The following is a 13,986-nucleotide window of genomic DNA, read 5'->3' as shown; positions in this document are numbered from 1 at the left end:
AAAGTGTTGACTCAGTGCACAGCAACTGTGAAAAAGGCTGATTCCATGCTAGAAATCATTAGGAAGGGGATTGAAAATACAACTGCTAATATTCTAATGCCCTTATACAAATCTATGGTACGGCCACATTTTGATTACCGTTGAGTTCTAGTCACCGTATCTTAAGAAGGACATTTGTAGAACTGGAAAAGGTGCAGAAGAGGGCAACCAAGTTGGTCACGGGTCTGGAGCACATTTCTTATGAGGCAAGGCTACAGCATCTGGGGTGCTTTAGTTTGAACAAGAGGCAACTACAGGGAGACATGATAGAGGTGTAAACAATTATGCCTGGAGTAGAAAGAGTGGACAGAGAGACCCCCCCCCCTTTCACAGCACTAGAACCAGGGCTCATCACATGAAACTGAAGGCTGGGAATTTTAGTACCAAAAAAAGGAAGTACTTTTTCAGAGAGTGTATAAGTAATCAAGGGAATTATCTGTCATGGGATGTGGTGATGGCCACTAGCTTGGATGGGTTTAAATGGGGCTTAGACAAATTCACGAAGGACTGGTCTCTTAATGGCTACTAGTCTGGTGGCTATAGCCACCTGCAGCCTTGGAGGCAAGATGCCTCTAAATACCAGTTGCACGGGAGGAACAAGAGAGAGGGCATGTCTACAGCTTTACCTGTGAGCTTCTCAGAGGCATCTGATCGGCCACTGTGTGAAACAGGATACTGGACTGGATGGGCCTTGGGCCTTGGGCCTGATCCAGCTGGACTGTTCTTGTGTCCCTATGATGGTGTGGCCTTTTCATTCAACATTTTCTGCTATGCTTAATTTTTAGCAGTCAGCTCCATCTACAAGCGAACCAAACTGAAATATTTGAGGTGATACTGGTCTCAATAGCCTCAAAGAGTCCATGGGAAGTTGAGCATACTTAACTTCCACATCTTATTTTTACTTAGCTTTATCTGTATTGTGCCCAATGGTGTTCAACCTTCAGTCTCATGAACAGTGCACACTCACCTCGGAATAAGCCCCAATGGACACCGTAGGGCTTACTTTTGATTATGGATACGTTTGTGGTACATATATTCTCTTGAAGTCTTTAAACTATTGTGGATATAACTGCTTGCACTGCATACCAAATAGGTGTGCATATTTGTTACAGTAAACATGAAAAATGCTAACCACCCACAAAGCCTTGCTCCTTTGTAATGCCAGGTGGGTCCAGAAAAAACGTGAAATCATCCATTATTTGATTCTGGATGAAGGGGCCGATCTGGTATGTATTATGGAGACTTGGTTGGGGGAGGCTGGTGGCCCAATTTGGTCCCAGCTTCTTCCTCCAGGATACAATGTTGACAAGCGGGGGAGGAGAACTGGGCGGGGAGGTGGAGTGTCTGTGGTCTAAAAGAGCAATATATCCCTTGCCAGGATCCCTGTAGAAGTGTCTGACCATATTGAATGTGTGTACCTAGGTTTGGGGACCAGGGATAGACTTGGACTTCTGTTGGTGTACCGATTGCCCCACTGCCCGACGGAGTCCCTAACTGAGCTGATGGACTTGGTCTCGGGCTTGACGTTGGAGTCTCCCAGGCTTGTGGGGCTGGGGACTTCAATGTTCACTTTGGGACCAATTTGTCCGGGGGGGGGGGCGCTCAGGAGTTCATAGCGGCCATGGCAACTATGGGCCTATCCCAGGTGGTCTTGGGGACCGACGCATATTGCTGGTCACACACTTGATCTGGTCTTTCACTGTGAACAGGGTGGTATTCCGTGGGTGGGGACTCCTGTGATTTCCCCTTTGTCATGGATGGACCACCATCTGGTTAAGTTTGGACTCACAACCACGTCCCACCTCCGCAAGGGCAGGGGGCCCATTAGGATAGTCCACCCAAGAAGGTTACTGGATCCAAGAAGATTCCAAGATGCCTTGGAGGGATTTAGTGTTGGCTCTGCTGGTGACCCTGTCGACACTCTGGTGGAGAATTGGAATCACCATCTCACCAGGGTAGTGGACATGATCACTTGTAAGCGTCCTCTACAACCTGCTTTGAAACTGGCCCCTTGGTATACAGAAGAACTGCGGGGCTGAAGCAGCGAAGTAGACGACTAGAGCATAAGTGGAGGAAGACTCAACTCAAATCCAACACATTATTACAAAGAGAGCATTTGAAAATCTATGTTCAGGTGATATGTGTGGCAAAGAAGTGATTCTTTTCCTCTTGTATCACCTCCGCAAGTTTACATCCGGAGGAGGAGTTCAGGGTTGTGAAGGGGCTAATATGCACTCCTTTCCCCTTGAATTGGTACTTGGAACCAACAATTACTCACTGTGACCTTTTTAATGAGTTTTTTTGTGGACAAAATCTCTTGTATTCAGGTCGACTTAGATTCAGACTCCACAATTGTTACAGAGTCTGGTGCCGAGGTGTCCAGCAGCTCCTCTTATGTGATGACTGGATCAGTTTCAGTTTGTGACTCCTGAGGATGTGAACAAGTTGCTCGGAATGGTGCAGCCTACCACTCTTGATCCTTGTCCGACATGGCTTATACTATCTGGCAGGGAAGTTGTAGAGGGCCTGGTAGAGATTATAAATGGTTCTCTGAGGGAGGGCAGGATGGTTCCTTGTCTTAAGGAGGCAATAATTAGACCACTTCTGAAGAATCCTGCCTTGCATCCCTCAGAGTTAAATGATTACAGGCCAGTCTCCAGCCTTCCATGTTTGGGCAAGGTGATTGAGCAGGTGGTGGCTTCCCAGCTCCAGGTGTTCTTGGGGGAAACTGATTATCTTGACCCATTTCAAAATGGCTTTCTTTTGGGCTATGGGGTGGAGACTGCCTTGGTCGGCCTGATAGATGATCTCCATTTGGGAATTGACAGAGGGATTGTGACTCTGTTGATCCTTTTGGATTTCTCGGTGGCTTTCGATACTATTGACCATAGTATCCTTTTGGAACATCTGAGGGGATTGGGGGTCGGAGGCCCTGTTTTGCAGTGGTTCCGTTCCTACCTCACTGGCAGATTCCAGATGGTGTCCCTTGGAGACTGTTGTTCTTCCAAATCTGAACTTTTGTATTGTGTCCCTCAGGGCTCCATATTGTCTCCGATGTTGTTTAACATCTACATGAAACTGCTTGGAGAGATCATCAGGAGATTTGATGCAGGGTGTTATCAATATGCTGATGACACCCAAATCTGTTTCTCCATGTCAACATCATCAGGAGAAGTCATAACCTCCCTAAATGCCTGCTTGGAGGCAGTAATGAGCTGGATGAGGGATAACAAACTGAGGTTAAATCCAGATAAGACCGAGGTACTTATTGTGCAGGGTCGAAACTCAGGAGACGGTTTTGATCTGCCGGTTCTGGATCGGGTCACGCTCCCCCAGAAGGAACAGGTGCGCAGTCTGGGAGTGCTTCTGGATCCGAACCTCTTCCTGTTGTCCCAAGTTGAGATGGTGGCCAGAGGTGCTTTTCAAATGTTTCGGCTGATACACCAGCTGCGTCTGTTTCTTGAGATGAATGACCTCAAAACGGTGGTACATCTGCTGGTAACCTCTAGGCTGGATTACTGCAATGCACTCTATGTGGGGCTGCCTTTGTACGTAGTCTGGAAACTGCAGTTGGTTCAGAACGTGGCAGCCAGGTTGGTCTCTGGGTCATCTAGGAGAAACCATATTACTTCTGTGTTGAAGGAATTGCACTCGTTACCGATACGTTTCCGGGCAAAATACAAGGTGCTGGTCATTACTTATAAAGCACTAAACAATGTCCCAGCTTAGGCCCAGTTTAGGGTATTTAAGAGAACGTCATCTTCGCTATGAGTCCCACCGCCTGCTAAGATCATCTGGAGAGGTTTGCCTGAGGCTGCCGCCAACTTATCTGGTGACTGCTTAGGAACAGACCTTCTCCATTGCAACTCCTGGACTTTGGAATGCACTCCCTGTTGAAATAAGAACCTCCCCATATCTGGCAACTTTTTAAAAGGCGCTGAAGACACATTTATTTACCTGGGCTGTTAATTAGATTTAAAGTTTTAAATAATTTTAATTCTGGGTTTTGAAAGTTTTTAATCTTTTAAATGATTTTAATTGTTAATTGATTTAATGTTTTAAATGATTTTAATTGTAAACTGCCCAGAGATGCAAGTTTTGGGTGGTATAGAAATGTTTAAAAATAAAATAAAATAATAGTTTAAAAAAAACAACAACTTGGTGAATGATGACATTTACTAGCAAAGACTTTAAGAGGTTCAGAAGGCAATATCTCAAAAGTTTAACATTTAGCAGTAAATCTCAAAGCCAACTAAATGTCCACAGGTCATCAATGTTTAAAAGCAGAATTTGTCTCCACCATTCATAATATCTCCACCATTCATAATAGATAACTGCAATCTTAATATATAATTCACTAAGGCATACTCGTGGCTAATCCCATGCGTGGCAGCTCTCATGAGAGTATGGAGAGCTGCCAGATAGGACAGCAATGGGGACAGGCGGGGGAAAGAAAATGGTGGCGGTGGTTGGCCGGTGGGCCTGGTAGTTAACAGAGGTGAGGCCAACCAATGGCTGGCTGGCCGGCCGGAGAAGGCAGGGGTGGGTGGGGAGGAAATGGTAGGGGTCGGGGGGAGGAAGGAAGGAAGGAAACAGCGGCGGAGGCAGGTGGGGGGGGAAGGAAGGAAACGGTGGCAGGCGGAGGAAGGAAGGAAACCATGGTGGAGGTAGGCGGGGGCGGGGAAGAGAAGGAAGGAAATAGCAGCAGAGGCGGACAACTGGCCGGGTGGGAAAATGACAGCTCCGGTGAGCACTGATAGGCAGGAGAAGGCAGGGGCTGGTGGGACTGGAAGGGGGAGAAGGGGGGGCGGTTGGGTGAAAACAGTGATGGCAGGGAGTGCGGGGGGGAGGAGAGGAAGGAAACGGTGGCAGGGCTGATGCTTGGCCCAGCTAGTTTTTTTTAATCTCTTTTGGGCTGTGTGCATCATTGGGGGGCTGTTTCCAACTTCACACAGCCCCTTTTCATAAGCAGGTGCTGTCGTGCCCCTCTTGGGACCCAAGGCATGGTTACCACCTAGGGAGTTTTCTGTATGGGGCGGTATAGAAATGTATTAAATAAATAAATTATCTATAAAAGAAATATAAAGCGGGCAGTTTCCCAGAAAATTGACAAGCACAGACTTAAATCCAAATAAAAATATATTTTATTGAATACAAAATGAGGACTTTATTGAATACAAAAACAAAACCCTGAGACTTGAGCAGGATAAAACACACAGGGCATTTCCACATGTGACAGGACACACAAGATGAACATGTCTCTGGCCACCAACACTTGATCTCTGCCATGTGTATTTTCTGATATGGACACGATACTACCTAGTTCTATGTGTGTACTAAAGAGTGGGAGATGGGGAATGGATGGAGGTTGGAAAAAGAGGGGGACAGAACAGAGACAAACCCAGATACCAAAAATACAAATGCAGGTCTGTAAAAAGATCCTCACAGGATTGGGGAAAGGCAGAGAGATATCTGAACAAATTTGAGGAAAAGGCACAAGCTCAGGGCAATTGACAGAGCGGAAGGCAAAACATGGAGACAGGAACAGGCACAATTGGGAATCAGAGAAGAAAGATGAGCAGACTTGGTCCCAAGGGACTGGAGAAGGGAAAAGGGAAGGGAGCAAGTAAAGCCTGACCAAGACCTCCAAAGAAGCCGGTGGAATCAATATGAAACAGGAGTCCAAACAGACTTGGATATATGGACTAGGAAAGGGTGGTGAGAACCAGCTTCATTCTCCTAAGGGAAGACCATGACCGGCCCTGCTGGATGAGGGGCAAACTTGATGGTGGAGTTATGTAAATGGAGGGAAAGTGTTGCTTTCTGAGAAGGGAAACCTGAGGAGATGGCGATCCCTATGTCGCCTGGGGGCCACCTATGGGAGAATGAATGACAATTTTGAAATGGGGTGGGGTGGGTGTGGATTTCAAAACTGGGAGGAATCTATCATAGACACTTCCTGGTGGCTGGAGTCAGTGACTTAAATTGGGAAGGACACTAGAACAGAACCCTTCCTAGGGAAATTTGGCTAAAAATCACCTTTGGCTGGGCAGTAAATCCAAAAAGTCATCTGATTGCCTAACATGCTCTCATGAGAGAGTAGTTCACCGTCAGAAGCCCAGTGACTCTCAGAAGCAAAAGCTGTCTCTCTTGCTATCCAACTGTGCTCCAGGCACTTGCTGATTAGCTGAACTTAGGCATGTGGTCTTGGGGCTTCCCTTCGGCATACTCAGGATGGGAAGGGGGAAATGGGGTGAGAAACACAAAAGACTGCTGATGAGGGCCATGGGAGGATGGGTCATCTCTATAGTCACCTTGTCCAGGTGACGTGAGTCACAAAGTCCAAGGCCTGAGAACGAAGCTAGGATGTGAGAAAATTATAGCAGTTTCCAGAATGAATCCTCAGAGGTGCTCTGCTCTTTTTGGATAGTTAAACATATGGGTTGAAAAGGAAGTTGGCTTGGCCTCCCTTGTTAATGCCTGCCTACTGATACTTCCAGTAGTAAGGCTTAAGGAAACAAAATGATTCAAAGGAGTGCTAGACAGAAGCCATACAAAACATGGGGATTTGTGGGAACGTCAGGAATCTCCTGTCGAGAATTCTGGAGATCTGTGACACACACACCCCCGGGGGCATTAGCATGGATCTGGTAGGACCTGGATTATTTGGTCTTTATGCACAGGAATACATGGAGTGTGGAGAACGTGTCCTAGAAGGAGTAGGCGATGGTAACAGGGTCTGGGGAAGTCTTTGGGACTGTTTGGGAATAACCATGTGGTTACCCTTTCTTAGTGGGTTGAGGAGTCTTTTTCAGACACTCAAAGGAATCATTAGCATTTGCCATGTTTCTTTTTCCTTTTTGTGGTCCTAGGCTTTTCTTGTGTTAAACACTGTCCCATTCCTGGACTGTTTCCTTTCAGACCCAGGTCAATCCATGCCAAGCATTTCTGTAGGGTTGCCAAAAGGGGATGTACTGGTGATTCAGTTTTGGGACCCCATAACACCCTGCTTCTTCAGAATTCCAAAGGTACATCTTAGAGGTAAAATTGCATATATTTCAGCTTCTTCTTTTTAAAGTCCACAGTCTAAAGAACATGAAATGCAAGAAGAGGCTTTAGAGATGCAAGATTACACTTACCCGGCAGTTGGATCAGGTGTGTGGTCTCGTGCTATTCTGTGGAGTTCCCAACAGCAAGAAAAACTACTAGCAACCTCTGGGGAATGTAGCCAGATAGCTTCTTAACTTAGCAGCTGGCCCTTCTAGTACTTAAATCACTCCATCCTCACTGGCTGATCCTCTGATAATGCATTAGGCCATTCTGCTCCAGCCTAAAACTTGTGCTTGTTTCATTGCTGAGTACAATCTGAGTTTCATTGCTCTGTACAATAAATCTAGGGGAAATAATTTTGAATGATAGTCACCAAATTCAGGAGGGTAGCCATGGTTGTCTCTGGTAGCAAAATCAAACCAAACATCAAATGGTACCTCAGTTCATTGGGTAGAAAATAGAATGCAGCACCCCAAAACACTGATATAACTATTGTATGAGATACAAGAGGAAAGTATTCCTATTCTGTCATTCTGTCTCCCTGACTCTAGTCACAAAGTTGTTGGAGAGCAAACAGGACAGAGCCACCTTAAAAGAAAGCCTGGGACAGAGAAGGAACAGGTAATGGGGCCGTTCACATGACCACCCCTAAATAGGCTTGCAGAGCCCTATATGGGTAGTGCTAGTTGTGTTGAACCACTGCCACACCAGGTAGCCTGCGTTCTTAACCTGGGTTAAAAGAGAGGCAGGAGGATGCAAGGGTGCCTCCTACCCCAATACCTCGTTGTGTGGGTGGGTGGGCTTCCGGAAGCCGGCTCAACCATAGAGCCGGGTCAAAGGAGTGTCCCAGCAGCTAGCATTCCATCAATGCACCACACAATGCATCATGGGATTGCTGGATGTTGGACCTTGGCTCTGGATCGCTGTGCTGCTTGCCGCAGGAGTGATCATGTGGGAGAGAGGTGTGGTGAATCAGGGACAGAGCTGTTCTCATGTGAGGAAAGGTAGGTAGTATCCTGCCTTGCCCAGAGCCCTTCCCAGCTCTGACTGTTTTTGGTCATGTGTACGACTTCACCTAGTTAGTTACCAGGAGCAATAAATGTTGTGTACTTTTGTTGGAATGAGAAAGGTAGCTTTGACGAAGAACAGCTCAATAGCTTCAGGCTTTTGGAACAGAATCGTTAGGCATGCTGTAAGAGCACATTCATGTAGGTGCCATAATCTGTAGTGTATTGTGTTTTTAATTTGTCAAGAATTTGGCCACAGTCGTAGAGATTCATGGCACCTGCATGGGAAGAATTATTGTTCAGCCAAAACTGCTTTGCAATGTTTACTGCAGGCGGTCAGCTGGCAGAAGGGACATGCTATTTTCCCATGGCTATCTAGGATTGTGGCCTTTGTGTCTTAGACATTTTGCTGTGGTGGTTGGGATTAATAAGTAACAAAATGCTTTTTAAAAAAATGGAATCCAGTGTAGTTTTGCATTTGAATTACAGAGACAGGAAATGCAAAAAGCCTTCCAAGCCCCTCTTCTTGCAGTCTCTGTGGCTCACAAGCCCCAGTCTGGCTATCTTACTGGACTCTATGAATAATATAGACCAGCACAACAGCTGCTCTCCATCTGTTGCTGGATTACGACTCCCATCCCATCACCCTTGACTACTGACCACAGTGGCTGGGGGATGGTGGGAGTTGTAGTCCACCACCAGCCGGAGAGCTGAAGTTATGCTGCCCTGGACTTGCGTGTTGTAGGAGGGGAGGTTCAGAATGGAGGGCTGCACAACTATTTTTCTGTGTTTATACACATGCTGTAAATGCAAGCATAAATGTGCACTGATGTGGCTGAGGTATCCAGCTACCAGACACAACCATGGCTCTATCATTGGCTACTAGTCGGAGGGCTATAGGCCACCTCCAGCCTCAAAGGCAGGATGCCTCTGAGTACCAGTTGCAGGGGAGTAACAGCAAGAGAGAGGGCATGCCCTCAACTCCTGCCTGTGGGCTTCCAGCAGCATCTGGTGGGCCACTGTGTGAAACAGGATGCTGGACAAGATGGGCCTTGGGCCTGATCCAGCAGAGCTGTTCTTATGTTCTTATGAGCAACAGCAGGAGAGGGGGCATGCCCTCACATCTTGCCTGTGGGCTCCTTAGAGGCATCAGGTGGATCACAGGATGCTGGACTAGATAGGCCTTGGGCCTGATCCAGCAAGGCTGTTCTTATGTTCCTTATGATATAAAGGAAATACATTAGGTATGTACATTTTGTTTAAAATATATCTATTTAAACTATTAAAATTATATAGTTCAATCATTTGCAGAAGACAGAGAGAGAGGGTCAGGCAGCAAACCATTGGTCAGCCCGAGAAAAATGATGGAAGAAGCAGAAGGGTTTCTAGGAACCCCAATGGTATCAGGAGGGTTGCTGGAGTGTCTTAGATAGCCAGCAAATGTTTGTCAGCGAGGTCCCAAATGCAATGCTTGGCATCTCCATGTAGAGCTGGGGGTGGGGTGTGTGATAATCCTCTCTGAAGCCCTGGAGACCCATATGCCACAATACTGAGCTAGAAGGACCAGTAGTATGACTCAGTATAAGGCAGCTTCTAATGTCCCTAACGTTGCTTTCTGCTTGCCTTTGCAGAGGCCCGACCCTCCATTGAAAGCAATGGCACTTACTTTAAGTGTAGTTAAAGGTAATTAAGCTTCTGAGGTGGCTGTTTGTGTAGGGGGATGGAGGTCTGAATTTTCTAAACACTTAAATATCACAGAAGGCCATTTCATACTTTTATGTCTAATTTCTTCCTGTTGTGTTTCAGGCTTCCAGTGGCATCTGGTGGGCCACTGTTTGAAACAGGATGCTGGACTAGATAGGCCTTCTTGGGCCTGATCCAGCAGGGCTCTTATATACACGCAAAGCATAGATCTGACATGACAGCTGTGGCTGCTACTGTAGATTACCCCCCTGATAACAGGGCAAAGAAGCACCTACTGAAGGGCAGCTTCTCTTCGATTTAATAGGGGAGAGCAACTGTCCCTATCCAGCCTCAGCATAGCATCCTTCCAGTGGCTAACTGGTGCTGGTGTCTCCCTTGTGTTCTGCTTTTAGATTGTTGTGAGTCTCTTTGGACAGAAAACCATATAAACTCCTTTTCTGTCTTCTATCTTATTTTTCTGTCTTAATCCTGCTGTCTCCTGTAGTGTTTTGGCACCTTGAATTGTGTTTTCCTGTGTGTTCTTGTAGTTGTTTGTGTTTTATTGTGTGTTCTTTGTATTTTATTTAATTGTATGTTGTTATAAACTGGACTTTGAAGAAGCAAGATAGAAAAAGTATTGATGCTTTTGAACTTTGGTGCTGGAGAAGGCTTTGGAGGGTACCATGGACAGCCAGAAAAACAAACAAACAAATCAATCCAGAATGTTCACTTGAGGCACAAATGACCAGGCTCAAACTTATAATTTGGACACATTATGCGAAAACCCAGCTACCTTGAGAAGACCATAATGCTGGGGAAAGCTGAAGAAAAGAGAAGAGGATGACCAACAGCAAGGTGGATGGACTCGATTACGACAGCACTGAGAGACCTTAAAGGCCAAGTTGAAGACAGATCATCCTGGAGAGAATCTATCTATGTGGCCACTAAGAGTCGACAGCCACTTGATGGCACTTAATCAGTCAATCAATAAGTCACCCCAAGCAGCAGTGTGCTGAAGAGGTGGGATAAAGATAAAGAAATGACAGCATTTGGGAACTTTTTGTTGGTATATAAATATGATTGATGATGATGATGATGATTAATGAATGCGTCTGCATATCCAGTGCAAGGCAGATTTAAATCTCTGAAGGAGCTGCCACCACCCAGGCCAACACACTTCTACCACATTTGTCTGGATGGTGGTATTTGAAGGACGCTTTGGGAAGGTGCCCTATGATCAAAAATTATGCCCCTGCCAGAATGGTGAAGTGGAGACTACGGAACATCTGATGCTGAAATGTAGATTTTATACTGAATTAAGAGGAAAGCTTCTCTCCCCTCTATTAATTCATTATAATTCTAATTGCCCTTCTGATGGGGACAAGGTCCTTTTTCTGCTTACTGCTAAGTCAGAGTACTAAGTCAGGAGGGTAGCAAATTTTCCCCCCCATAGCAAGCAAGATTCGGTTTAGAGTGATTGAAGCGCGAGATGCCGGGCTCTGCATTTCAGATTAACCAGTTTCATTTGAATGAAATTAGTCATGTATACGTTATTTGAAGGTATTAATGTTTTATGTATTTTATTGTTGTTGTTGTTTCTTTTTCTTGTATTTATGCTGGCCTTGGGCCGAAATAAACCAATACATACACACATTTGTCTGGGCTGATTCTCCTCTGGCAGCTCTGAATCAGGAAGCACCATGGCCTGAGATTTGACCGCTGGAAGGATGTCAAACTAACTCAGAATGTCCTGTTGCTTGCCAGGCTGTGGCCGCAACAGCACTCAGACAGGTCTTGGTTGTGTGTGGTGGTCCGTCCATCTGAGCTTTCTTTCTAGGCGGGGAGAGAAGTCCCTAATCATCTGGATAACAACCCGTCCGCACGTTCCTTCAGCGTTCCGGCCGCAACTCCCTCCATCCTTCCGATCCTCTCTAGCAGAGAGAGCAGCACACCAGGGCAGCGCGGGGGGGCGGGGGGGGGGGTGGCGGCGGCGTGGAGATAAAGGGGGGGGGCCCAGCGTGGCTCTCTGACGTCAGGCCCTGGGCGGAGCCTACCTTGGAGTGCTTTTACTTTCAGGCTCGGTGCAATGAGCATGCGGCGGCGAGCCACTTACTGGGCTGCGGCTCCCTCCGGCTCTGCTCCCGACCATGCCATCCCTCTCTCGAGCAGCTCCACGGCGGAGGAGCCGCGGAACTTGTAGAGGCGCGGCTGCTCCTTCCCGCTGATCGCTCTCCTCCTCCTCCTCCTTCCGCGGGGTTTACAGCCACCCGGAGTTCTTCTTCTTCTTCTTCTGAAGTACTCCCCCGCCGGGCATGTGAAGCCCTGAGCATCATGCCAGCAAGGTGCACTTTGCTGCTCCATCGACTCAGCCTCCTTCTGCTCGTGGGGCTGCAGCAGCAGCAGCAGCACCTCTTGGCGGGATCTTCCCCCCTCGGCTCCCCCTCCTCCTCTCCTTCTTCTTCCTCCTCCTTTGCCTCCACCGATCGCTCCCAGCAGTTCGCCGCGGCGGGGCCTCAGGGGTCTGCTGCCCCTACCCAGGAGGGACCCTCTTTTACTCTGCTTCCCAGAGAGAAAGGGAGCCCGGAGTCTTCCTCTGCGCCGAGCAGCGTCTGGGATCCGGCGACAGAAGGACACAGCAGTCCCAGCAAGCCGGGTGAGTGAGAGGATGGGAAGGGGGAAAGGGTGGAGAAGGAAGCGGTGTGTGTGTGTGTGTTCATAGCCCAGCCGCGACAACAGCTGCCGCTGCTCTAGGAGGCTTAGCTTCATCCCTCCCTCCTCCCTCCCTCCTTTCCAGCACATTTTAGCCCATCTCGCACTGGGGATTCCTGCAGCCTAACGCAGATTAGGCGACTCTCAGGAACAGCCCTGCCTGTCCGCAGATCTCCCTGATTTTCTTGTCTTCTCTTTTCTGGATAGAAGCCACAGCGCGCACATTGTTTCTGCGTAGAAAGCATGTAGCCCTTGTCATGATCCCCCCCCCCCACGCCCCGCCGTTCTTTCTTCTGTGTCCCAAGCAAGGGGAAGCCAGTGATTACAGCACCCAGGGAGCGATTCTCGGAACCACACAACCCCCTTTCTAATTAAGCACCCACACCCACACACCCCGCCCCCTAGGCAAGCTCTTATGAAGGACACCTTATGGTACTTGGGGGGATTTTCAAGCGCCGCTGAGGGAGAAGGGGCTCTGAGCACCGCGCGTCTGCTAACCGACAAGTGCTAAGTAAGAGAGGAGCCTTGAACAGCTGCTCTTTTCCAACTTAGGTCAGACTGATGGAATTTCGTAGCTTAAGGACTGGTCTTGGAGAGTTGGGTTAGGATCTGCGATGGGAGATCCCTACAATTTTTACTGGTTTTTATTTGCAGTTCTAAGAACACACACACACACACACACACCGCACACACACACTTTTTTTTTTTTGAAGAGCAGTCCATTTATGGGTCATGATCTAAAAACCAGAACAAGTATTGATTTAAAACGACAATGAAACTGCACTCTATTAAACCTAAAGTTAACATTTCTGTTCTGATAAGTAAAGGTCTGCCTTTTCAGAAGACTAAGGACTACAACCTGTGGAGCTAAAGCAGAATTAGAACATAGTATGTTCAGATTGTAGGGTGGGTGATGATAAAGGCATGGTGGTACTTGGTCATTGTTTTGTACAAAAGCCTGTAACCAACATAAGCAGCTTGAGATAAGAAGAATGAAATTTAACCCGCAGATTCACTTACTTTGCGAAATGTGCAGTATCTCGCTGAATTTGTTCATATCATTGCAACCTCTCTTGTTGCACTTGAGTGAATGAAACGTCATGTAGGGAGCAGAATGGAAGTGGTGATGTTCTACATCTGAGTTATGTGGAATCATTCTGAGCAGTTTGAACTTCTTTCATCTTGCACTATTTTTAAAATGTTATAACATCTAAATAATCACATTCTTTTTTTTAAAAAAAGCTGGTTTGTTAAACAAAGGGATGCTGATAACCTTAGTGAATACTAAATACTCGTACATAAATACAGAAAGCAGATAAATGTGAAGTGATGTGTTTTTCATTTGGTTCCTGCTGGAGGGCGGCTTATAAAACAAAAAAATTCTTAATGTCATATACAGACTCTTAAATTCTTAATTAACACATACCTAGACGAAACAGTAGATTCCACGCTCCCCCACGGCCAGTATGCATTGAAAGAGTGTCTAGAAGTTCATAGT

At 46.9% G+C, this 13,986-nt stretch overlaps 1 protein-coding gene across 8 annotated transcripts in view; it reads left to right on the top strand.

The window, feature by feature from the left end:
* The first annotated feature begins 11,827 nt into the window (after window positions 1-11,827).
* Window positions 11,828-13,986, top strand: part of HEG1 (heart development protein with EGF like domains 1) — a 94,093-nt gene continuing 91,934 nt past the window's right edge. For 7 of the 8 annotated variants that reach the window (XM_053282961.1, XM_053282960.1, XM_053282965.1 and 4 more), the window contains exon 1: window positions 11,828-12,432. In XM_053282961.1, the coding sequence (XP_053138936.1) occupies window positions 12,111-12,432 (322 nt within the window). In that variant the 5' untranslated portion in view covers window positions 11,828-12,110. The remainder of the gene's footprint in view (window positions 12,433-13,986) is intronic. The other variant, XM_053282963.1, reaches the window with a different exon arrangement.

Source organism: Hemicordylus capensis, chromosome 1 (genome assembly GCF_027244095.1).
Source record: "Hemicordylus capensis ecotype Gifberg chromosome 1, rHemCap1.1.pri, whole genome shotgun sequence".
Lineage (NCBI taxonomy): Eukaryota > Metazoa > Chordata > Lepidosauria > Squamata > Cordylidae > Hemicordylus > Hemicordylus capensis.
This window is presented reverse-complemented; position numbering and strand designations above follow the sequence as displayed.